The sequence below is a fragment of the Vipera berus genome, assembly GCF_964194415.1.
Source record: "Vipera berus genome assembly, chromosome: 1".
NCBI classification, from domain to species: domain Eukaryota; kingdom Metazoa; phylum Chordata; class Lepidosauria; order Squamata; family Viperidae; genus Vipera; species Vipera berus.
In genome coordinates this window covers 249484299-249511850 of record NC_138202.1, presented here as the reverse complement: position 1 = coordinate 249511850, position 27552 = coordinate 249484299, and the positions used below count along the sequence as shown (strand labels likewise).

The following is a 27552-nucleotide window of genomic DNA, read 5'->3' as shown; positions in this document are numbered from 1 at the left end:
GCCATTCCTTCATTAGAAATTAAAAGCAATTTATAGCATACACCATCACTGTGCTGATCTAACAGGAAGGAAAGCAGGTTTTATATCACCAGAATAATAGCTGGGTGTTGTTAGAAGAGCTATAAATTGCTACTGAAGAAATGCCCTATAAAATCATTAGCGCCATGAATTTCTGTAGCAATGGCTAGATGACACTATTACACACTGTGATTCACAAAAAGGAAAATTGTTTCAGGCCGCAAATCTATCTACAAATCCTATAGGATAGTTGAATTTATTTCAAAATCAGCGTGCATAGGGTTGTGTGGTGAAATATCACTAGAGGTAATTGTTTTATTCCATGCTTGAAGGTAAAATCATACTTGTTGAGGGCCCATCATTAGGATTGCTGGAGCATGGATACATGTTATTTGCTTGTTACTATACAGTTGAAGACTGGCAGTGAATATAATTTAACTTTATTCAGGCTTGCACCAAAAGTGATCCTTTGGAAATATAAATGTATGAAGAGAGGAGCAATGAGAAGATACAAAATGGACTACAGCGTGCTTTCACTGAGAAGCATCAACATGTGGGGAGGGGATATCCTCCACGTTCCTTTTGGAATTCCCCCATTCAGACATGCATGTCATTCTAGTGTGCCTATCATATGGAAAACCTGGTTAATCGTATAATTGGGCTCTGATATACCCCACACTGCATATTTGCCATGGCAGAAGCCTGCAAGGGGGTGGGAGTGGCTTGCTGTTGTGTAGATGACTTGAGATGACTTTTTTTGTCTCTTTGCCCTGACAGGTGATTCATTGCAGTGGTTACCTAAAGATCCGTCAGTACAGCTTGGACATGTCCCCTTTTGATGGCTGTTACCAAAATGTTGGCTTGGTGGCAGTGGGCCACTCCTTACCCCCCAGTGCTGTGACGGAGATTAAGCTGCACAGCAATATGTTTATGTTTCGGGCCAGCCTGGATATGAAGCTCATCTTCCTTGATTCACGGTAAGTCATCACTTGGGCTTCCTTTAGGCCAACAATAGCCCAAACAAGATTAGGTGGCTGGTTGCCCTTTTCTTTTCTGAATCTATTTGGGCTTCCATCTCATTCTCATAGGGTTTGTTTGCTTTAATTTTGATCTAGTCTGCTGGCAAACCAACCTTACTGAGGCTTATTAACAAACCATGATTAAAAATCTAGGCTTGGCATGATGTGTGAAGCCAATCTCATTCTGTCTTTCTCTCTCTCTGTGTGTGTCTCTTTTTGGTAGGGTAGCTGAGCTGACTGGTTATGAACCTCAGGACTTGATTGAGAAGACACTGTACCACCACGTCCATGGCTGTGACACTTTCCATTTGCGCTGTGCTCACCACCTGCGTAAGGAGCCTCTTCCCTTTGAGCCTTTGAAGCCCTCAGCTGAGCCCTGTTTACTCAGAAGTAAGTCACACTGAGTTCAGAGGGACTTACTCCCAAAGTAAAGTGGGCTGACTGGCTGGGACTTTCCCAAGCAGAAGAGCAATTGAACTCACCTTTGCTAGTAAGACAGTCTCAGCACATAGTTGAAAAGAGAGGGATAACAAAATTAAGATATATTTTTCAACAGGTTGATGAAAAAAGGGAAGGGAAGGGGTGGGGGAAGGGATAGATACATTGCAAAGGGCAATATCTCCTATGGGTCCAGTCAGGCACACTTTGGGGAAGTTAGTAAGTCAAGATGGTTATCATAGCCACATGAACCAAGCCCCATCCCTTTTATCTGTCTCTTGTTGTTGCATGCACACACAAAGAAGTGGGGCTTTAAAATCACCAACTTTTAAAATCCTCTTCTTCAGTAGATACTGCTGCTTCCAATATGTTACAAAAGAGCACATCCTTTTGTCATTCTTCCACCCATTAAGTACATGGCAGCAGGGGCTGGAGACACAACTTTAGAAAAGAAAAAAACACCAGCTTTTAAAGATATTTTATACAAGAAATGAATTCATTGTCTAGGGGAGCACTGTTTGATCTACTACGAATTGTGTTATTGTGATCATAATCACTAAATTCCTGTGACCATGAAACATTACTTTTTCCACACAGGATTTCTGTACTGTACTATAGCAGTAGATGCTCTGATTTCCGCCTGCTTCTATTTTTATCTTTGGCTTTGGTTCACTCTATCTGCAGTGAACATTGAGATAATGACCTGTATTGACTTCTTAGAATCATCCAGACATTCTTGAAGTAATATAAAGCCTATCTTCATGTCTATTATTACAACACAAATAGGTGACTCTAGAAGGTTGTTTCACTAGTAGGGAAATAAGAATTACAATAATGACAAAAGCAGCAACCAAATTTTTACTTGGGAGTTAACCTTAGTGAATTCAATGAGACTCACTTCTAGCAATAGCAATAGCACTTAGACTTATATATCGCTTCATAGCATTTTACAGCACTCTCTAAGCAGTTTACATTGTTGCCCCCAACAATCTGGGTCCTCATTTTGCCGACCTTGGAAGGCTGAAAGGCTGAGGCAAGCTTGAGCTGGTCAGGATCAAACTCCTGGCAGTTGGTAGAGTTTGCCTGCAATATTGCATTCTAACCACTGCACCAACATATAAACACTATGTATACAGTATGTATGTATGTATAAATGTAGAATAGACAGGACACCATATGTGGTTAGGGGAGACCGTGAGTTCTACTCCCGCCTTAGCCATGAAAGTCAGCTGGGTGACTTTGGGCCAGTCGCTCTTTCTTGGCCCAAACTACCTCCTGGGGTTTTTGTTGTTGTGAGGAAAATAAGAGGAGAAAGGTATGTTGCATATGCTTGCAGCCTTGAGTTATTTATAAAATAATAATAAAGGTGGGATCTAAAGCAATCAATCAGTCAATACATATATACATAAACAGATATAGTAGAAACAAATTATTCTTCTGACTGCTATGAAAAGAATCATCCTCATATCTCCTAAATGTGACATAGCAGTGTCTAGTAACCATTTTGATATACCATATATTTGTAACATTACCTTTGTCTACAGCTCATAGTTGAGGCATCTTAAATTCATATTTAGCTGTTCCAGTTTTGAAGTAGTGTTTTCCACCTTTTGCCATTTTTCCCCCCATGAGCACTATCTAACACACTTTATAGCCCTCCTCCCCTCTGATCACTGGACACTGTCCTCTATGGCAATCTTGGTTTAGGTTGGAAGAGACACCAAATATCTGGCTTGTCCAGAGACTCATGTGATGTCTAACTGCTAGTTTCCAAAGCTTTGTCACATTATGTAGGCTCTTTGTATACACAAGGGTAGTACTTTTTTTTTTTGAAAGTGTGCTATACTTCAAATGACAATAGCTTGAGAATGCTACTTACTGGTGCATTATTTAAATTAGCAAAATGGGGGTTGCATGGCCATATCTTTTACTGTTTTTATGACTGGTGGTGGTTGTGGATCAGTAGCACCATTTTCACTTACTTAGTTGGCAAGTCACAAATGGAGCTTGCTTGCTATTAGTAGCTCCTATTAGTAACTTCATCATCTACCCTCCCTCTACATCTACAACCTATCAGCATGGTAGTTGTTTGTTTTTTTTATATTCAGAAGAATGCTGGACTGTGTCCCAAAACAGTCCAATAGGCAGGTTTCTAGATGAGGAATACTTGTAACCTGTTAGTTGGGCAACATGCTATGTGACTTAAGTCACCTATTCACCCAACTTTCTCTCCCCTCACGTACATGTTAAAGAAAGCAGTTTTTGACTGTTTATCCCATTGGTAGGTGATGCTTGATGGCAGGAAAATCTGCAATTCCAATTCATCTTTAAAAAATGCCAGTTTGAGAAAGTTTGTGCCACTTGCCAATTTGGAAAAGCTCATGGGAAGGAAGGAAGGAAGGAAGGAAGGAAGGAAGGAAGGAAGGAAGGAAGGAAGGAAGAAAAGAAGGAAGAAAGAAAGAAAGAAAGAAGGAAAGAAGGAAAGAAGGAAAGAAGGAAAGAAAGAAAGAAAGAAAGAAAGAAAGAAAGAAAGAAAGAAAGAAAGAAAGAAAGAAAGAAAGAAAGAAAGAAAGAAGGCAGACTATATTTCAAAGAGGATTTTTTAAATATTTTTTCCCAAAGAACCTGAGACCTATTAAGGAAATGGAATAATCAACTCCACTTCTTAGAAAGTTTATTTTCATGAAGCAGTAAACATGCATGTTCCCCTTCCCCTGATTTTGCTCTGTTCTGTGATGTGTTAAGAATAGTGTATGAGATTGATTTGAAAGTGGCCTCTGTGGAATGCTATCTCAATTCTAAATGAGCAATTACAGTGAGATCTTTTGTTGATCCAGAACTATTCAAATCAAGGGAGGTTTGGGATTTTGGTCATTCTTACTTTCCTGCAACTCACTCTGATGACTAAAACCTATTTTATAACTACACGCACATGAAATAATACCATTGATTTCACCTTCACCTCCTGGTAAATGAGCCTAGGATAGTTTTTCAGGTTAGGATATACTTTTCCAAAGAAAGTTGCTTCACTGCTTTCCATAGTTTACTGATCCCCTTCTTGAGTTCTGTATCTTCTGTCTTCTGCCATAAGTGGAAAAACAGCAGGCAAAACCTCTCCTAATGTTTCAACTCCAAATGTGGGAGAAGTGATCACATTAAATCTAAGACACCATCTAGAATGAATAGGTTTAAAGCCACTTTTTTGCTTTACGCATGTGCGATACCTTTAATTTTTGAAGTCCTGTGTATAATGCATGCACCTCAACCATCTTTTAAGTATACAGGATTCAGAATGACTTGTAAAATGCTCAGATTTTAGTCTTTTCAAATCTCACGCAAAGCCAGGTTCATTTCAGTGCTTCATTTTATAAGTAAAATTGAGAGAAAAGAGAATCCATGTTTATATTGTCCGTTAAATGCCCTCTGAAATAGAGAATTAGGCTGGTCATTTACTGAAGAGAATAGATCATCTACTTATAGAAATTATTGTGTTGATGTTCCACTCTAAAGAAATTCAACTACTGTACAGGATCATTTAGTGTGTTGACACTAGAAAATCTGAAGTCATTGATTAACAAAAAGTATTTGCAAAAATAGCTCTTTGAGTACTTAAATTACCTGCTGCTTCTGTAATTGTCATTAAATAACTGCCTTCTGAAACATCATTTTGTAATTGATGAATTATTATCTGAAAAGAGGTCAGGTGCTGAAATTTTATAGCCGATTTTAGATAACTAAATCCCCCCCCCCCCAATCTTCAGGGATTTGCTTCCGATACGTAGATACATAGACTTCTGATACATATTTCTGATACATAGATTTCTACTATAGGTAGTCTTCTGCATACTAGTTTCTTCAATTTGGAGCTCTCCAGATGTGTTGGATTGCAACTCCCAGTAAATTGGTAAGCACCATGTTGAGGAGGGGCAGGTTCTCTGTAAATATGAGATTGAGTCTCGTTGAATTCACTGCAGCTTACCTCTTAGCAGTCATGTGTAGAATGACATAGTTAATAATCATTTATGTGCTTTTGGTTCTTATGCTCTTCATGGAACAAATTGACTTCCAAGAATCCCTATGATAGCAATGGTAAAGGGCATGGCTATGTATCAAACAGGCAATAGGTTGTGGGGATAAGAAGTATTTCTTCTTGAAAAATAAATTAGTTTATGTGCTCTATAGAATGCATCAATGGTCTTTCCATAGTGTTTTTATCTTCATGAAGCCTGTTATTGACTGGTTGGGTAGAAGGTTGTGAAGCGACTGGTAAAAACAAAAGTTGGTTTGAACTGGAGGTTTCCAAGCTTTCCTGAATATTAAATAAAATGTCAATGAAGCATTGATGAAGTGGAGCCTTTACAATGCAGTGTAGAGGGTCAGGACTAGGACTGTGTAGATTCAGATACAAGACCACCTTAAGTCATGGAAGCTCATTGGGAGATTTGGTCAATTTGTAGAAAGGAATACAATGTATGTTCCTCAAGCTCCTGGAGGAAAAAGCAAGGTATAAATCCTCATGAGTATCATGGTCTATATGCTGGTCTTCTGTCCTGAGAGAACAGACTCTGCAATATCCCTTCCTTAATTAAATCTGCTACTGTTTTCTCTTTCAGTGCTAGTAAAAGGGCAAGTCACCACTAAATATTACCGTTTCCTGGCCAAACAAGGTGGCTGGGTTTGGGTGCAGAGCTACGCCACCATCGTTCACAACAGCCGGTCTTCCCGGCCCCATTGCATCGTCAGCGTCAACTATGTGCTCACGTAAGTCCGTGTCCTGGAAGCTCTGTGGTACTTTTCAGAAGAGGGCACCTGAGTGCTCCCATCCAGTTTTGAGAATTCATTCAGTGCAAGAGGGGCCGTTGCTTCAGAGCTGGATTGCATAAAAAAAATGAACTACTTTTCTTTTGCCTGTTATGGGAACGCTTTAAGTGGGGCCGTAAAAAGGGCTAATATTTCAATCCTCCCCTCCCAGCCAAATCCACTTTGGCTGAAGTTTTTAGTTCACGGGTACCGCCCTTTCTATGAGTTTGGCCAGGATATCTGAAGTTCTTTCATCTGCCTGAAAGCTTTCCTTTCCTGTCTTCTTCTGTTCTCCTAGAGGGAAATGAGCAAGATTTAGGGCTTTGTCACCCCTAATGTTTGCTCACTTTCTGCCTTCTTATAGCTGAAGGGGCACCCTGCATTAAATAAAATCTAATGCAGCGTAAAAGAAAGGTTTCAACGTACGGAGTTATTTATACTTAACAAACAGGACATCTGTTTTTCTTTTTCCTCTGAAACAGGGGGTCAGAACCTGGGAGTTTGAAGTTCTTAATTTTATCCAGAGTATCTATCAAAGCTTTGTGATTTCTTTCTTGTTCAAAGGGATGAAGCATTATATGGAGAGAGGAATGGGGTAGGAGAAAGGGTTGGAGTGACTAGAAGGGGCTCAGTTAGCAAAACAATAGCATATAAGAGAAAAATATACTGTAAGCAGGACAAGGAAAGAGGATTAAAAATGTTGAAAATGTCCCCTATCCTATCGTAATTAATACTTAGGCAGTTGCTAGGAGTAAAAATGTCTGCACGATTGCACTTACAAAAAGAATGTGAAATTGCATGCAAAGCTCTGTCTTTCATTCTCCCTCTCAAACGTTTCTCTGATATAGCTATCGTTGCTCTTTTGTTCCCTGGATCCAGGTTGCTAAAGGACAATGGACACACCAGAGTCCCATTTTCCTTTCTAAATTCTGTTTGAAAGCATGATGGTTAGTGTATAAAGACAGAGAGCCAGACAATAGAGTAAAACATTCAGTAATATGTGAACCACGGCAGTTACAATAACATGGAAGATATCCATTGGCACCCCAATTTAAAAAATCCACCTTATATATTGCAAAAACAAAAAATAGCCTGTACCTTAAAAGATAGCTAAATCTCATAGATCTGCATGTCCTTGCATAAGATTTCAAGATGAAATGGATATTTTATACTCTTAATTAAAAGAGTATTTTTTAAAAAAAGAATAAAAGGTATTTCCTTTTAATGTTTTCTTTTTAATGGTTTGATGCCTGGACACTGTGAGAAATTGTAGTTTTTCAGGGTTTGAAAAAGATACTGACTGGGCTATGAGATAGCACTAAAACTCAGCTGACCTTGGTTTATCCCCAAACAATATGGCAGGCTCATAAAAGATTAGTATTTAATGTAGATGGGAAACCCTAAGTTGTTAGGCAACTACTCTAGGACTTTATGCTAATCTGGAAAGATAAAGATTTATTCTAGAAGACATCTGTGGTTATTGCTGCTAAGAAAGCTACACGGTTATCTTCATGAAGTCATCAAGAATCAATCCCAACTCAAGGAAATCTCTACCTTTATAGCTGCTGACAGAAGCATATTTTTCCATCTCTAAATTGGGTAATAGATCAACCCTATCACATAAATACAAGATATATTGTTATAGAAAGTCATTGTATTGTTTAGTTTATTCATATATAGGGATATTCTGCCAATGCATCTTGGAAGGTGAGCATATGTGCTTTTTGTCCATTGGTGCTTTTGTACTCTGTTTATTTGAATCAAAGTTTCAATTACTGATAATTATATATTCAAAATCCCTCTTTCCCCCCACCCCCTTTGTGCTAGTCCTTTAGTTACTATAATTGTTTATTTATTTGCTGTGACTTATATGTTGCTCCGCTCTAGAGACTGAATGGCTTACAGCAGGGGTGTCAAACTCAATTTCATTGAGGGCCGCATCAGCATTGCGGTTGCCCTCAGGGGGCCGGGTGGGCGTGGCTAGAGTGCGTATGGCCTACTGGGTGGGCGTGGCTAGAGTGCATATGGCCTACTGGGTGGGCATGGCCAGCTCTACATCGTTCGCATCAAGGGTGCCTATGGGGGCCTGGGCAGGAGTGGGACAGATCTGAGGGTCTCTGGCAGAAGGAGGGTCTCTGGGCCAGGGCCAAGGCAGTGGGGGCCGTTCCCTCACTGTTTCCAGGATGGCTTCACGGGCCACATGAAACCACTTCACGGGCCGGATCCGGCCCCCGGGCCTTGTGTTTGACATGTCTGGCTTACAGCAACCAATATAGGTAGGATTGAAAACAGCGAAACCATCAAAGAGTAACTGAGAGCATTCACCCAATCATGCTTATCCTTGGTATGATCTTCCCAAATGCCTTCGGGAAGATCCGCATTTCTTACGGCTAATAGAAAGCTGTACAGGAAGGGGCAGTTCAAATATCTGGGAGAAAACTGTTCCAGGGCTGGGCGTTTTACTGAGAAAGCGTGACAGGATCATGGTTCCTGTCTGTGCAAGATGGTTCAGCAACTGGTGGGGGAGGAAATGAAGCACCTGAAACTGGGTGGAATTAGAGAGGAAAGTTTGAGAGGGGGGGGGCATACAAATTTAATAAATAATATAGATAAAAGTTTGTTTATTTCCTTCACTCTCCTATCTTTTCTGACTTAGCCAGATCATTAATGCAGAGGTTGGACAAATATGCTCTAATGTTTTGTGCAAACCTTTCCCTACCTCGTTTCTTGGGTTAATTTAATTACCAGCTTAATAGTTCCAAAGGTGTTTTTTTTTCCTTCAAACAGCAACTGCATTTTCTTGTGGTTTTTTTTCTTGAAAATGGTTCGCTTCTCATTCAAGAAGCTTCTGACTTCAGAAGTCAGGACTGAAGGAAACTTCTTGCATGAGAAGCAAACTATCTTCAAGGGGAAAAAATGAGAAAGTCCAATTGCCTTTGGAAATAAAGGACTTCTGGGACAACCGTGACCTGGATGACTGACAATCTCCATAGACAACCGGCTTAATAGTGCTGTTAAAGAGAGCCATAATGTTTGCTAATCTTCCAGTTGGCTGTCTTGATTCATGTTTCACTGCAGTGGAGTGAAGAACAGAACAGTATCAACAAAACTCTGCTGTTCCTTTGCTTGTTTGTACCTTATGGTATCATCAGCTTCCTAGCTTGGTGCTTTTAACTGAACATATGGAGAAATGAGAATTTCAGTGGTCTCAAGTACAGACAGCTATTACAGAATATTGATTTCTTAAGGCAGAGATGTGCAATGTAAGATGTAGGGTTTTTTTTAAATATTTATTAGCAGCTGAAAGGCCCAGAGAGCAAGGAATATAGAATCTGGAAACTGTTTATTTATCTATTTCTATTTATACAGCTTCTGGGTATTGTACAGTTAAAAAAGATAAAATAGTTTAAAAATTAGGGAAAAAAGAATAACATTGAACATACAGAGTATATGCCAGTGGGCGTGACACCAGTCTATCCCAGAGCCAGATTTTTAAAGATTGTTTAAAAATTTGTAAAGTCAGGTTAATTTGAACCTCTGGGGATATTACTCCAGGGGGTAGGCAATGTGACTGCTCTGTTTGGTCAGGAAAACGCTCTTGGGGGATTAAAGCATTTCTTTAACTTTCTGCTGAGAGTCGGCACATTCGATTTGCCATCAGTTTGGAATGGCATGATTTTGTGGGACCCTCAAATCCTGAAAGAGAAATTTAGGGATATATGTAGCTCAATTCAGATTGAACTTGCATTTATCCTGCCTCTCTTTTATTACTTTAGTAGGCGTTTTTGGACATTGTGCAACTAATTGTGAGTCCAATAACATGGCCACTTCCTCAGTCAGATCTTGCAACTAAGCCCTGACATTTGGATTTTTCAAGATTTTAAATGAGTTCCTCCTACTGTTGTCACTCCCCAAATCCTTTCAATTCCTAACCCAGGTAAACAATTCAGTTAAGGTACTCTGTTGATGTCATTCTCTGACATGGGCTGCATGCTGGCTTAGCCTAGGGATTGTTTACTGAGAGAGAGATTCATGAAATTATTTATATAACACAAAAAGTACACCATAATATATTTCCTATTAAGAAACATATTCCATTTTCCCAGCACTGTAGAGCATATTCCCAATAAACGTATATAGAATTACAGTCTTAGAAATTATTAATACAATATTATGTTCTGATTGGATTGGGTTTCCCTCTTTGTTATAAGTATATACACTTTCATCTTAATTACTGGTCTTTGAGGAATAATTCTGTCTAACGTGATTAAAGCATATATAGATATAGATATATGAATATGAAAATATATTTATCCTCATTGATACCTGCATCCATTAATAGACTGGGCAAGTAATTACAGATTGTAAAAACACTGAATAATGATGGTTAATGAATACTGCCCAGATAATTAATTTGGTTTTGCTTTTTTGCACTTTGATGTTTTGATTTTGAATACTGTATTTTGTAATATTGAGGATTTGTTCTGTCCCACGTGTTGTCTGTTATCCATACATAAGCCCAGGAGGCAGTTGTTAACCTTTTGTTCAGGAAAACATATATTTGTGAAAATTGTTTGATGAAGTTCCAATATTTGCCCTACTATTTAATCACAGTTGTTTTCCTACTAAAAATATTTCTGATGATTTTTTTCCCCTTAGCAATTCCTCCATTTTACCTCTATAGCTTCTTCATTTCATCTATATAAGCCCTTTTCCAATTCTGTATAACTATGAAAAAATGCTAAAAACTGCTTTTTATCCAATTAAATAAAAATGTGTATACACACAAACACATATACAATGCTAGAAGGTTCAGTATTAATTCATATAAACACATGGAAGTAAATTCTTAATGGATTAAAGTCTCATAATACTGTAGATTAAAGTTCCAATTGTTCTCTTCAAATTGCTGGTACGGAAACAGTTTATATGAGCCACAATACTTTTATTTCATAGAGAAGAGATCAAAGCAATTGAGACTATCAATGGCTTATTGTTGAGGACCAACTCTGAACTGCTTACAAATGCATCAAAATATGGGCTATTAAATTAAAATATATTTATTTATATACAGACACAAGGCTAACATTTTCAGTGTGTTGTGTCTGTCTTATACACTGAAGGCATATCTTCTTGAAACAATCTTTAAAAGATCACTATTAAGCAATATTTACAATCAGCCTTTCTAAATGAGTTCCTGGGACCACAGATTCCATCCTTCTGTACAATCATTTTCAAAGTGTGTGCATAGCCTTACTAGGATCTTTGGTCTGGAGAGAGGTTTTTTCCACAGACCAGAGGAGGTGTGGTTTTGTGTGCTGCGTGTATCCTGCGGATGGGGCTTTGCTTATTTGCAGGGCCCGTATCTGGCATGCTGCAGGCTGGTGCCGGTCCATGGAGGTTGGGGACTCCTGAACTAATTAATCATCCAGTGCCATATCAATAGCTTAGACACATTACAACTGAATTTTTATTTTTTTTATTTTTTATTTTAATTTAATTTAATTCCATTTATATCCCGCCCTTCTCCGAAGACTCAGGGCGGCTTACAAGCTTAGCAGTAATGACTCTGATGGAATGCCACGTATTGTACACGAATGTCAGTCTGTGAATCCGATAAGCAACAGTGAAATATTTGCACAATGACAATAATGAACCTCAGAAATGAGGACTATCCAAAATGTTTTATGTTTGTAAGAGGGAATCAAACAATGTTTAGGTTAAATGGGAAAAATGTTGAATTTACTTCAAGTATTTGTGTATTTTCGAACATAATACTTGTACAAACAAATAGGATTAATGTTATGACGCTGATTACTTTTAAAGTTCAATGACTGTTTGAGACTGAGAGATATGTAACTGAGCTGGAAAGCCACACTTTTCTCATATCTTACTCTTGCCATTGACAGAACTATTCATCCATGTCTCTCACTGTTAGGAGTATGCTTGCATCCGATCTTCAGTCTTTCTAGCTCAGTACTTACAGTAGCACTGACTGCCAACTTAGCATGAAGGATTCAAGCAGAAATCTTTTCTGGCCCTATTTGATGATGCTGAGAATAGATCCTGGTGCTTTGGCATGCTCTGCCACTGAATGACGTGGAAAGAGCAGGCTTTTTAATTTTGGGGGAGGGTGGTGGTGGTGGGGAATAAGGACATTAAAGATAAAACATTAGTCCAGCATTATCACTTCTCAAGCAGATATTCTTGCTCTGAAATATTTTACATTTCTTCTTTTTTCCTGACCTTCTTTCAATTTGAGAAAAAACTGCACTTCTAGTGGTCAGTTGTTTGATTACCTTTTACTAGAGAAGGTCTTTGAACATCACACATCCAAATTTCCATGCTATTTTATATACTTAGTGAACTAGGGAGAAAGTCTTAATGGACACAATAAAATAATAATAATGGTTACAGCATATTCTTCAAATCTATGTTGTAGTGGTTCAAAGTGCAATCAGATTGCATAATGCTAACTATGTGCTAATTCCAACATCAGTCTAAGCACAGGACAATGCATTTATGAACATTATAGATGAATTTAACAGAATAACAGAGTTGGAAAGGACTTTGGAAGTCTTCTAGTCCAGCCCCCTACAGGCAAGAAACCCTATACCATTTCAGAGAAATGGCTGTCCAGTCTCTTCTTAAAAACTTCCAGTGCTGGAGCATTCACAACCTCTGGAGGCAGGTTGTTCCACTGATTAATTGTTTTAACTGTCAGGAAATTTCTCCTTAGTTCTAGGTTGCTTCTCCCTTTGACTTGTTTCCATCCATTGCTTCTTGTCCTGCCTTCAGGTGCTTTGGAGAAGAGGTTGACCTCCTCGTCTTTGAGGCAACTCCTAGTTTGACAGAAAATTCAATAGATGCTACCTCAAGAATGTCCTGTTAGGGATATGCAGATGTTAGAAACAGGGAAAGTACTCAGGATAGATAAGTTTTTCTTCTGATCACATGGTAAGAGGTAGTGATCCTCACTGAGCTGGAAATGAAGCTCAGGTCCAGGCAATCCAATGTAAAATCTTTCTAAAAGAACAAAATGGCTACTGTGTGGCACTGTTTTTACACTTAAATGTCCCTTTTAAGAGTCTTCTAGATTAGAAGATTAAGTGAAATAAAAAGGTCTGGTTCCAATCTGCTTCATTACACTTGTAGATTTAATCTATCTGAAGTGAGCAGATTTATCCTTGTTATTTTATGGAAGAAATGGTAAAAATTAGATTTTCAAAAGGATTACTGTGATAGCTTTCTTATACTGTTACTTAGGTAGATTTCTATGTTGTTTCTTAGCTGCTGCTTTCAAATGAGTTCATATTTTATATTTTCATGAAGTAGAAATGTAGGAATCATGCAGGATTCACTCTCAGTTCATTTTTTTTAATCTAGGAAAATGCTAGAAGTCCCACTAGTAGCTTTAAACACCAAGCGGGAGAGAACTAACCTGGACTCCTGTGTCAAGTACTTCTGGAAATTTCACAGAGACTGACTAGCTCAAGGTTATCTGAAATACTTTTTGTAGTAGAGTGAGAAATTGAACCTGGATCTTCTGACACTCAATCCAACATCACTGGTATTAATGATTTTGTTTCCCCCCCCCCCGATATATAACAAAGATTGCCTTGAAGATTGAGGTGAAAATGTCTAGCCTGAGAAACAGTCGGGGGTCCCTATTAACTTTGCATATAATGGGAGATGCTGTCCTACTGATATGTGAGGATTTACATTTCTGTGCTATTAATATAAATAAGAGATACTGTTTGTGCATAAATGCTCTGATATTAAAGAGGAAATATAGTCCAGAGCCTGGCTTTGAGAAGATGCATTTTTAAAAGTTGAGGAAAGAAAACTGGCTGCTTTACCTCTCATTTAATAGGTTTTCAGCACATTCTCAGCCAATAGGCTGCTAAAAAATACTTTAACTTTTAAGTAATGAGAAATGATAATATCAGGAATAAATGAACACACTAACATGTCCAGAATGTTGACATTACATGATCATGTCATGGGATTTAGCACTGATTATACTCTATAGTATTCTTTTCAAGTGAAACACTGAATCAACTTCTCCTTTTAATATTTTGGTATCTATCCAGGGTACTATTAAGTGTTCTTATGGCAGCTTCTTTTAATCTTAGCCAACTTTCTCATTACATGATTTCATCTTCCAGCATTTAAATGCTTTTTGTGAGTCACTACTAAGTGCATTTTTCTATTTTCTATTTATTTATAGAATTGCTGAATTACAGCAAGACAGTGCTCCTAAACAGTACAATTCCTAGCATTGTCACATGTATTGAAAAGGTATAGCATGAAGTCCCCTTGATACTTTTGCAAGGGGTTTGAGGATGGTCACCTCTGGTGCCCATTACAGCATTTCTACAGCCTGTGCCAGATGTACTCAATCTAAAAAAAATCCTTGATGGGTTCAAGGGAGCCTCAGGTTGACCATTTCATACACATGTTATACGATTCCCCACAATTTACACCAGAATCACTCACTCTGAGTGATCACTCAGTAAATGATGCAGGACGAGGCTCATCTTTGTCTACTCCTGCAGTACTCACTGTAGAAGGCTTCTCTTAGTCTTCTTCTAAGGTGCAACAAGCTCAGAGAAGCTCCTGAAGTTGACCAAAGGGAAGCAAAATAGTGCAAGGCAATGAATGCCCTAAATGTGTTTTTTCAAAAGGTAACTGCACTTTCTTGGTTTTTTTCCCCTTGAAAATGTTTCACTTCTCATCCAAGAAGCTTCTTCAGTTCTTCAGAACTTCAGAACTGAAGAAGTTCTTCAGAACTAAAGAAGCTTCTTGGATGAGAAGTTAAATGTTTTCAACGAAAAAAATCCAAGAAAGTCCAGTTGCCTTTTGAAAAAGCACCTTTGGGACAATCATGACCTGGATGTTTGAGAATTTCCATAGATAAGGCAATGAATGCTTTGTTCAATTCTTCTTCTAAATATTGTTACAGTTTCATATAGCTCTATTCAGTGGTGGGATTCCAATATGAGAACAACCAGTTCTCTGTGTGGATTCTGCTTCCAGAAGTCCATTCTGGGCCTGGACAACAAAAAATTAGCTACTGGTTCTGCTGAACTGGTGCGAACTGGCTGAATCCCACCACTGGCTCTATTACTGTATAATGTGTTTTCATTACAGTATTACTTCAGTCCAACTTATATCTGCATGTAGTTGTTTGGAATTTCAATTCTATATATCTGAAAATGGGATTCAGGTATTATTTTTTATTAAGTGAACCTTGATCGTGGCAAGATGAAAAAACTAGAAACCCTTTCTAGATGAGCCTTCTCCAGACTGATACTCTCCTAAGTTTTTAATCAACTCTGATATTCCCAAGTAGCATGAGGTGGTCATAATGGCTGCATATTAGGTGAACATCAGGCTGTAAAAAACTGTGACAAGAAAAAGATTTCTAAGTGTGGGAGATAATATCCAGTCACCCTCAATCCACATGCTAAAAAGATAATGTTATATCCCAGATAAAAAGTCTTTTTAAAATGTTTCTATTTTTCATCTATTGCTTCTCATAACATCCTTAATGGTGGAACTATTCTGACAATTTAAAAACCCACTTTTTAATGGTATTACCTGACAATGAAATAAAATAGGTATGATGATGCCTTTTGGAAGGCATAATTTGTAAATTATCCCTTTGAGAAGGATTGGTTATATAAAGAATGCAATTTTAAGTAGCCATCTCAGGAATCTCTGCTTGAAGCAGAATTAGATATTCAAGCTTTTTTTTTGACCCTCATTAGTTGAACTCATAAAATCACATGGAATGATAGTCTCATTTATTCTTAGATTTCCAAAACTAATAAGACAATTACATTTGCTTTCCCAGAAAGGGAAGGAAATGCAGAATTTTAACTTATTTGGAAAAATATGGTCTTTTCTGCTTGCTAAAAACTTGGTCTCTAGAGTCAGGCTGGCCTTTTTTTCAAGGCTGTGTCATTTTTCATCATCTCTTTAGTTAAAATCTACATGAAAGGATGAGGTAGGTGATTTACCCATTTCTTAAGTTGATTTAAGGCTAAAATACAGAATTTGTTATATAAGTTCGACATACAAAAGCTAAGTCAAACATTCCAGCCAAAATAAACTACATATGATCTATTCATAATTCCTGTTCTTATGTCAAGTGTTATATCTTTATGGGACTCGTGGTGCAAGAATCCCTGAGTCTAATTCTCTTTGCCTTCTACTCTCAATTTTGAAGTTAGCTGGGTATGTAAAAGTAATCACTAGTCACTGATTTTATTAACTTACGGTACTTCCTTAACATTTCCCTTTCTAATCTCTCCCTCACCCTGTTTTTTTAGATGGGTTTCAGTAGGAGAAAGAAAAAAATCATGTCCTGTTCAGCTACACTTATTTATCACTGAGGCACTTGAGAGTAATATCTTAAGTTGTATTATTTTTCTCAAAGCCACAAATACAGATGTTGATAAATTGTTTTCAGGCATTTTCTCAAGCTTGATGGTGAGAATTTAATCCAGAAAATACCATTACATGAGTGGAATGGTTATGAGTGCCAACATGCTGAAAAAGAATATCTTCACGAAAATATTTTCAACAACTGCATAAACATTATGACAAGCATCCATCTGTTCTCTTGGTCTTATCCTAGCTGTTATAGAATTAAAAGGAATCCAATGCCTTTGTTTCATTATATAAGCTTAAATAACGTTACTTCCAAATATACTCACAGCCATGTGAAAAGTCTTATTGTTTTGGAGGAGATCTCTTCTTTACATGTAGGTCACAGCAGAAGGACTAAAGATTTTCTCTTATGCAATTAATGGATGGTAGTACTAACTGGCTGGATACACCAACAAGTATATTTTCTACCATTTAAGAAAAATGCTAAAGTAATCCCATGTAATTACTGTCTAACATTTTTAATAGTCCTTTTCTCTGTCCTGATCCTTCCAAGATTCAATTTCATTGGATGATCTCTGGTAATAGTATTTTGGGGAAGGGGAAAAAAATTCTTATCCAGTTTATCCACAATACACATAATTTTTTACACAAGTTACAAATAACAGCAAGTTTTCTACTGAGGGGGTTGACCATGCCCATGTCCAAATCCACCTCTAAACTGAAATTCAGTAGCTGATCCAGCACCAGCTTCTGCCTTTTTGTCTGCACCAGGAGGAGCTGCACTTCTTCTATAAGTATCCCTATCAGCTTCTCCTCGTGTAAGATGTTCACCCTCTAAACCTTTGGGCCTGGGTCTGCCTGTATTATGGCTGCTTCTCTTGTTACCAATAAACATGCTTGCTGTTTCACCGCTCTGCCTCAGCAATGCCTAACCGAACCAAGAACTTAACACTCTCATTGGTCAAATACCAGTAAAAATGCCTCCAGGCAAACTGTTCCTTCACATAGCCACAAGATTTCAGGGACTGCATTGCTTTCATGACATGGAGGTTGGGCACATTTTTGCCAGCTAGTTCTGGATGCTTAGGCATGTCGACATCCTCCTTGGCTACCATTACACCCTCCTTAAAAAGATTGCAATGCGATTTTTTTTTAGGCATCAACATCGTGGCAGCGCTCTCAGGACGAATGCTGGAAAAGCATAATTTTGTACACCTAAAGCATGTTCCTTCTTATCTGCCTCCTTTCTTCTTAGAGAAATTGCTCCAGACCCTTGATCACCTTAATGCCATCCTCTGAACCATCTCTACAGTAGTTCTACTTCACATGACTATTCCAAGAGCTGTTTGAAGTTAAATTTTTTATGGGGCAGTTTTGTGAATTAGATTACTTCTATCTGTAAACTGGAAGCAGATGTGTCTTTAGAAAGTAATGATTTATCAGTTTAAACAGTTGATGCAAAAATCAGAAAAGCATCATAAAAGAATCTTTCACATAGCTGAAATAATCTCTGTGTCGTCTTATCACTTATTTGTCATGTCTCCTAAGTTTAGCACTATTACGTATTAACAAATCTGGATATCTAGTTCAGACTCTAAACAGACTGCAATATATAATGCACACTTGTTCAGCTTTGGGAATCTTGTCCATTTATACCATAAATTATACCTGGCTGCAGTTTGAGAAAGAGGAATGATAGGAAATTTTCAGGATGAAATAATATGTTGGGTGAAGAATTTTTCCCCCAATATCTTTTCATTCATTAGTTCTTAACAAACCACTTCAAACGAAATTGTTGAGAGCTTGTTTACTTACTATTCATGTACTGTTTCCCCCTTTTCAAAAATTTTATCTGGAAAAAGGCACATATTTGTACACATTTTAAATAATGAAAAAATGAAAGCTGTATAAATTATAAGTACTTAGGGGATTGTATTAAATATATTTTAAACCTTTTATTTAGGGATACAGAATACAAAGGACTTCAGCTCTCCCTTGATCAGGTTTCGGCTACAAAACCAGCCTTCCCGTATGCAAACTCAATTCCAGCTATAACTGACAATAGAAAAGGAAGCAAATCGCGTCTCTCTGGCACAAAATCCAAATCTAGGACATCACCTTATCCACAGGTAAGAGCGACTTGAATTCATAGGCTTAGAAAAGATTCTTGAGTTTCCTTCTGAAATGTTTTGCAATGAAGCACAACCGTCTAATTGCTGGTAGAAGTTTAGTCTGTGTTATCACTGGGCAACATATCTGCACTGAGGGGGAATGTGAAAGGAAACGTGAACAGCACCAGAATTTTAATTACTAGAGATCTAAGGCCAGAAGCTATTTCATATTACTCTGAAGACATACCACAAATCTTGTAACAAACAAAATTGCAAATGCTCATCAATCACACATATAGAGAATATAGTTAAAGGAAAAATACAAAGTTCAGTTTGATCTCTATAGGAAATTCTAGGCTTTTGGACATTCACATATGCAATTCACAAGATTCTGTTCAATAAATTGGCATTCTGTGACTTCAGTCATATTGTTGTCAATCTTGAATGATTGTGTTGGTCTTCCCTAATTTAATACCTCTAGACATATTGCTCAATTTTCACTATTCCCAGTACGTATAAATAGAAAATATGCTGCTTGGACACAGTGGGAATTGTAGTCCCACTTATATGAAGGAATAGGAGCTTAGCAAAAAGGTGAGGGATACCTGGGATGAAAATGGAAAGGACAAAGGAAAGAAGTCAACTAAAATATAAACAAAAACTTTAGTAATTCATGAGTTTGCTTTTCAAGTTTTGATGCAGGCTTAATTTGGGTACGTTATAGAATTATATAACTTTGACACTAGAGGTAATTCTATACATATCAGGCCATCCTTACTTTTATAAATACATGCCTACATAATTTTGATTATCTGCTTTGAGTGAGATCCCTGGACTGATTTTTTTCTATGATCCAGTTTTTGTTTTATTGGTTATCCAGTGCCTTAAGAGTCTTCTCCAATGCTAAGTTTAAAAGTGTCAATATTCTTTTCTAAACTCCTTCTTCAAAGTCCATCTTTCACTTCCTTAGAATGTCACAGGGAAAGACATCAACTGTAGGTATAGAGATGTCATGGCATCTTATCCATGTTCTTCTGCCAAGTGCTAATTTGTGGCATATTTCTTGACTGCTAGTTCTTTTACTGTTCACTGATTCTAAAAGGCAGGAACTATTCACTACTACATTGTCAGTTCTAAATCTCTGCTTGCATTTTTTGATCTTTATGTATAATCTTAGTCCCATTTTTTCCTATTTTTTGCTCACTGATCTTTCCTCACTAGAGCCTGCAGTTTATTTGCATTTTCATCTATCAGTACATCATAAGTATGGCGCAGGTTATTGGTATTTCTTCCTGAAATTTTAAAACTGCATTTTATTTGCATTTTCATCTATCAGTACATCATAAGTATGGCGCAGGTTATTGGTATTTCTTCCTGAAATTTTAAAACTGCATTTTTCTTCTAAAGCAGCCTCTCTCGATATTGTCAACCTGGAACCAGTCTGTTTTGCCAGGCTTAAACTGGATTGTGGCTTCCTGTCGTGTGTTAGATTTTGAAAGAGTGCAATAAAACGTTGTGAATTGCTATTTTCTTAAGAGCGTTCCATAGCTTGCCATGGTTGGCATAATCAAATAATTTTCTGTAATCAATGAAGTATATACTGACCTCATTTTTATATTGTTTGGCTTTCTCACGTACCCAATGTACAGGAACAATAATGTTCCTTGTTCCTCAGCTTTTTCTAAGCATCTTGAGCATCTGGTATCCCCTTTCCATGTAGAGTGTTGGATGATCCAATCAATCTTTTTCTAGCCTCTAAGCCTACATAATTATTAATATTCATTGCAGTATTGTGTTACAATTGATAGTGTTAATGTTTCTTTTTAATTCGAATGCATACAAGGCACTCAGCTCAAACTACATTATAGCATTTTTCTAGAGCCCATGTGCTAAATATTACCATCACTGTCATCAAATCAAACTTCTACTTTTCTAAGGATAATCTTGGTAAAAAAATGCAGTGCAATACACCTAATCTACTGTAAATCTAACATTTCGTTGTTTAGGTGGATAGTCATTCTTTGCAAGGGCCCTTAAAAAAGACCTCAAGTACATGCATTAATGAATACATTCTGAAGTAAGCAAATGCTGATAGCACACTCGGGGAACTATGATAGCACACTTGGGGTGGGGACCTATGGCTCTTTTATGACTTGGGGATTCCAAATCCCTGAATTCCCGAGGCAGCCATGCTGGCTCGGGAATTCTGGGAGTTGAAGTCCACAAGGCATAAAGGGGCCATAGATCACCACCCCTGCTGTAAGCAAGTGTGCTATCAGATTTTGAGAATATGGATCAACTTCCCTTTTGTTTACTTCAGAATGTATTCATTAATGTATGTACTTGAGGTCTTTTTTAAGGGCCCTTGCAAAAAATGACAATTCTTTTGAGCAACATCTATAATTCAAGTCTATCACTTTTATTAAACTTGGTTTAGTGACAGTTTGAGTGTTGCTTGCATAAATAAAACTCCATGTTTATCAAGGACAATTACTGCGCTGCTTATAACCAACCCTAAAAGGATGTAGTTGCTTTTTAATAGTTATTGATATTTAATTAATACTGAAAGCTTGTTTTTATTTCAGTTATTTTTGTTGGTAGCAAAGAGAATAGAAATATTTTAAATAAAAGCAAATCATACTGAGTCATATTTCCTTAATGATGCATTCATTGTCCCATTAATTAAATAGACTGAATAAAAATATTTAATACTTTAGTTAGAATACTATACCTCAAACTTTGCAAATTTGAAAGTGAAAGGAAGCTTTAAAAAGTTCTAAAGCAGTTTCAAAACTGATACAGAATCACCATTAGTAGAGGTTATTTTAATGGTTATGCTACATTACTTTAATCGAAGCCTTCCACCATCTGTTCTGCCTGTAACAGAAAGGCCAAACTTTATATTTCAGGGTTAGATTAGTTAAAAAAGCAAGATAAAAGTGATTTAAAAGCACACATATGTTCTCCGTGTAAAGTAGATTGCATCTGTGATCCTCTACTTGTTTAATCAAGAAGGAAGTTGCAGATGCCCAACGCAACAGACGTTTTTGATGGACGAAGAGATTTTAGTATATAAGGATTCTCTTTGCATAATCATACACGTTTTGGGAGCTGAGATAAGGACTGCTAACTGTTTATTTATCAAGATCTGGAGGAGTAGCAATAGGTAGTACAAATTTCACAGTCAGTGAGCACCAATATCTGAAATAGGCTGGTGCTTAGTAGCTTAATAAATTCTGATATAGTTGATAGTTAACTACCTAAGCTAAAATCTCCTGCATGCCGTCTATTTTTTCTTCATTAACCTTCATATTATATTTCCTTAATTATCAATTTATACAGTCACCCATCTCACTAATATGACGCTGGGCAATGTACAACAAAACAAACAATTAAAACAAATCTTAAATAACCATTAAAACAATTACTGTAAGCTATAAATAAAACCTCAGGAGAGTGCACCAAAATCTCACATATAATACAATAATCACGTAGGCTCCCTATTACTACAAAGTCCCCAAGCCTGCTAAAAAGAACACATTTTAACAGATTTCTGGAAGTAGAATCAGGGCTAATTTCACTTCAGGAGAAAAATGTTCCAAAGGGCAGGTTCTACAGAGAAAAGATTTGTTTCTTACGTCCCACCAGATAGAATTTTTCAGCACATAGGACCCATGATATATCCCTCCTGCTGGACTTGATAAGTCAGGCACAGATAGGTGTAATTGACAGAGTAAAAGGTAAAGGTAAAGGTTCCCCCGCACATGCGTGCTAGTTGTTTCCAACTCTAGGGGCTGGTGCTCATCTCCGTTTCAAAGCCGAAGAGCCAGCGCTTGTCCGAGGACATCTCCGTGGTCATGTGGCCAGCATGACTGGACGCCAAAGGTGCACGGAACGCTGTTACCTTCCCACTGTAGTGGTCCCTATTTTTCTACTTGCATTTTTATGTGCTTTCAAACTGCTAGGTTGGCAGAAGCTGGGAAGAGTAACAGGCGCTCATTCTGTTACGCAGCATTCGGGATTCAACCCGCCAAACTGCCGACCATATGATCGACAAGCTCAGCGTCCTAACCCACTGAGCCACCCTTGCTTCATATAATTTAGGGCTTTAAAGGTTAGAACCAGCACCTGGGAATCTGGGAACAAACTAGTACAATTCACCGAGTAGAAGTTTAACATTGGCCATTCTAGGGGCACACATACCACTATTATAACTGCTTGCATCACTGCATGTTGCTTCAGATGAAGCTTTCCCGATACTCTTCAAGGGCAGCACCATGTGGAATATGTTGGGAGGTGACAGGGCACAAGTAACTATCCCAGTTTTTAAGTAGCGTCTGAAAAGCTAGAAGGGTAAAGGTCTGTCACATCTCAGGCAGGAGATCCATATGGCAGGGCTGTGATTTCCAAGGGACCACAAGATGACAGCGTTTAAGGGGAAGGGACCTGGAGTGGATCCACTCTATCCATTCTGAATTCAGGAACTGACAGTCCTGCAGTTAACTTGGTCCCATGCTGTGTAGAGCTGTAAAGGTAATCAGCATCTTAAATTGCACCCAGAATAAAATGGGGGAGCCAATGCAGCTCACTCAACAGAGGTGTAACATGGGCAAACCTGGGGTTGATGAACACTGTGTCTGTTGCAGTAACTTATTTATTTATGAACATTTATATGGCCACCCACCCAACTCACCCTCAGTGACATTGTGTAGCTTACAATAAAAACCCAGTTAAAAAACTATTAAAAAACAATAACTCCCTAGCCTCCTAATGTCAATAATCAAATGAGGCATTTGATAGGATCTATCCCACTCTGAAGTCTCCAGGTCTGGCAAAACCAGGCCTTCTAGTCCTTGTAAAAGAGTGTAGGAGCCAATCTTATCTCCATGTGGATGATGTTCCACAGGGAGAGAACCACCACAGAGAAGGCCTTTCTTCTTAGTCCTGCTAGATGGATCTCCTTAGGAGAGAAGACCCTTCACATTCCTTGCACCTCCACTCTGGTGCATCAGATAGATGTGACCAGGAAAAGACTGCCCTTCAAATAACCTGGACCCAAGCCATGTAAATTTTTGAAGGTGACAACTATCACCTTGAATTTGACCTGGAAGCAAATTGACAGCCAAAGCAGCTCCTGCAGGACAGGTGACACATGAGTACAAAGCCATGCAGGCTGTAGCATTTTGAACCAATTGAAGTTTCAGGTTGCTTTTCAAGGGCAGCCCCATGTAGGGTGTTTTACAATAGTCAAGACGAGAGGTGATTAGGTCATTGGTGACTGTGAGCAGAGATTGTTGGTCCCGGAAAGGGCATAACTGGCACACAACCCACAGTTGTGCAAAGGGTCTCCTGGCCATGACTACAACCTGCTCTTCAAGCAAGAGTCATGAGTCCAGGCAGTGCCACCCCATCCAAGACCAAAGCTGGCAATTCTTCATGGACCAAAGGTATTCTGGACTTGTAACTTTCAGGTGGCCTTGAAGGGTACTGTAACTCCATGTAGACATGTTGCAGTAATCCATACTTTATTTATATGCCTGTATCTTAGGTAATGAGAAACTTTTAACTCATCTTAAATGCAGTCAAGAAACTGTTTAAAGATTTTTGTGACCATTTGTTTCATTCTAACCACTCTGCCAAATGTATTTACAAAGAACCTGCATTTTTTTAAAAAAAAATTATACTTAATATAAGAATTACTGCTTAATTAGTAAGAACTGTTATAAAACCTGCTGACAACCCTGATGATGCTGGTCCATTTTAGCCAGAATCTGTATTTGTAAGTAGGCCCAATCTACTATTTTTTTTGCCTTTGTTTCACAGAAATTAATTATCAAACATTACGCAACTGAGAGTGTGAAGGCAGAACTTCCAGGTCAAGCATACAGGAAAAAGGATTCTTCAGAATAGCTCCAATTTGAAGGGGCTGTTATGAGGTTAAAACTGGAGGAGGGAAAATTGTATGTGCAATTATAAACTGTTGGAAGAAAGAAGGGACATATCAATATAATGCGTTGAGCCTGCTAGGTAAAAAGTTGCTGTGAGGAATTAATTTAGAATCTGTTTCAAGAGCCTGGAGTTGAATTCTTTTGTTTGAATTTATTCCCACCAGGTTGCTATAAAGTAGGCTTGTGCAGATTGATTTGATTCTAGTTCAAGATTTAAAGACAGAATGATTTAATTAAAGTTTATGATTCAAGCCCCAAGAGGAAACCAATTCCATTTCATCCATCTTGAGATATGATTTTTTTTAAACATTCATAGTGAATGCTCAAAGGGAAACATCTAAATTTCTTCTTCTTCTTCTTCTTCTTCTTCTTCTTCTTCTTCTTCTTCTTCTTCTTCTTCTTCTTCTTCTTCTTCTTCTTCTTCTTCTTCTTCTTCTTCTTCTTCTTCTTCTTCTTCTTCTTCTTCTTCTCCTCCTCCTCCTCCTCCTCCTCCTCTTCTCCTGGATGAAAATAACTGTCAATTTTCATTTTTCAAGGGTACATCCTCCCTACATTCTTTTAAGGCGGTGATAGTAGGAATTAAGTAAAAACAGCATTCTCCAGATTATCCAGAAAAGAACCCAAGCTGAGCTTATTTAACTAATGCCGCAAGTGCCCTAACCCTATTTTAAATTAGAAATGTTTACAAACTGGTAAGAAAATGGTAAGCACTTACCTTTTTCATTTGCTCTTCTAGAGAGTCAAATGCTGAAGACTGCCCATAGGATAGGGTAGTCTTCCTTCTGAGCTTTGGATCTGGGGGGTGGGTGGAATGCTGGGAGATTAGAAAATTTGTGAGGCTGGTTTCGCTTTGGAAGAAACTTTTCCTCACTAGCTTTGATGGGGCACCAGGCTGGGAAGGGCATAATGTTAAAGGTTGGCCTCTTTGGGTCCAGAACATCTCAACCCTGGCAGAATTCTGATTTGTACAGATTGGGACTTGCAGGTAATTTATTCTTAGTTGATTAATTAGCAGAGGCAGAAAACACCAGAAATAGACTGGCATAATAGGATACAGTGTCATGGAGGCTGACACAGAACAAGTATGATTGATAAACTTTATCACATTATTCAAGAAACTATGAGCCAATGCTTGACTTAGCCTGTCCCCCATTTATTGTACACTTTGTAAAGAATGTAAAGCTTACTAGGGTTGTGTAGCAGTTTCTCTTTGAAAGAAAAAGGGAGCTTCAAAGGATATTGGGTGCACTAATACACCTGTTGGCATCATGCAACCCCCTCACAACATTCCCCACATGGAGAAGTTCATTATATCTTTATACATTGCCTGTCACTGTACCAAAATCAGCAGGTAAAGGTAAAGGTAAAGGTTCCCTCGCACATGCATGCTAGTAATTTCCAACTCTAGAGGCCAGTGCTCATCTCTGTTTCAAAGCCGAAGAGCCAGCGCTTGTCTGAGGACGTCTCCGTGGTCATGTGGCCGGCATGACTAGAAGCCAAAGGCACACGGAATGCTGTTACCTTCCCACCGTAGTGGTCCCTATTTTTCTACTTGCATTTTTACGTGCTTTCAAACTGCTAGGTTGGCAGAAGCTGGGATGAGTAACAGGCGCTCACTCTGTTATGCGGCACTCGGGATTCAACCCGCCAAACTGCCGACTATCTGATCTACAAGCTCAGCGTCCTAACCCACTGAGCCACCGTGTCCCTTTTAAAATCAGCAGTAAACCCATTAAATTAAAAAAATCTACCCAATGCTTTAAAGCCACCTGATTCATTTTGCTGATTTGAACCAGGTCCTCACTTTGGTTCATATATCTGAAAAATAAATTGATTTGATCGAAGCTTCATCATTCTCAAGTTTTGACAATCCTTCTATTCAGCTGCCGTCCTCACAACCTGCTTTCTTCAAACAGATTCCAGAATTCTGCAGCTTCTTTTTCTCAAAATAAAAGCAGATGGATTAAAAACACTTCTTTGAATTCATTACAAGTTCCCTTAGGGCTTATGAACTGCCACTTACATACGCTGAATGGAACCTATTCTATTTCTATTAATGAAAAGTTCTGTTTGCATGACCATTAAAAAAAATATACATTCTCTGATGTCTCTTCAGCTGATCCCTAAAATTAAGTATTCTTGAAGATTTTCTTGGATTAACAGAAATTTCAGGGTTCTAATAATGGCGTTGAATGTCAGACCATCTTTCAGGAATTGTCAGCCCTCCTTCGTCAGCATCTAGCAATCCATCTTTGTTGGAATCGTTCTGCACCGGGAAGCACTTGTTGACTAAACATGGTCAGAAATAGATTATATAAACTCCTTGTGTGCTAGGGGCCCTTTCAGTTCGAGAAGGACTAATTGATTTCAGGCATAATTCCTAGCCAAGTAAACTCTTAGCGCTTGCCCCAAGTCCTTGTCTTGTAATTTGACTAGACAAGCTACATTAAAATTTGTAGGAATTGTGATGTGGGGAAAAAAATGAAATGAAGACACTTCCAAATATGGTTGGAAAAGCCTCCCTATCTCCATGCATATTTTCTGCCCAATGTCATCTGAAACTGAGTGTCATCTAAAACTGAGATCTCCTTTGACCAGAGATCAACTTTCTAATTTAAGTTCATGCACGTTGGGTTCTCATGTTGTTCCCTTTTTCAGACCACTTGGTTTAGTTTTCCTCCTCCCCAATGTTGTGCCTTCATCCTTCCTTCTTTGACAAGGCCAGTCAGAACAAGACGTTAAATGTAACACCTTGTCACATAGACCAAAACAAGGCTTGAGGTTTTTTTGAACGTTTTAATTAGAGTGGGTTTGTGGAGA

General features: G+C 38.2%; 1 protein-coding gene and 1 pseudogene across 2 annotated transcripts in view; one reads left to right on the top strand and one right to left on the bottom strand.

The window, feature by feature from the left end:
- SIM1 (SIM bHLH transcription factor 1) overlaps positions 1–27552 on the top strand; it is a gene marked incomplete at both ends in the record, with an annotated part of 69157 nt that overhangs the window by 33646 nt on the left and 7959 nt on the right. Inside the window, 4 exons of the mRNA XM_081320298.1 lie at positions 796–995; positions 1261–1367; positions 6089–6236; positions 18637–18802. Of these exons, the coding sequence (XP_081176424.1) occupies positions 796–995; positions 1261–1367; positions 6089–6236; positions 18637–18802 (621 nt within the window). The remainder of the gene's footprint in view (positions 1–795; positions 996–1260; positions 1368–6088; positions 6237–18636; positions 18803–27552) is intronic.
- Positions 17326–17839, bottom strand: LOC308660133 (small ribosomal subunit protein eS10-like; annotated as a pseudogene). The gene has a single exon. The product of its transcript is annotated as a small ribosomal subunit protein eS10-like (transcript).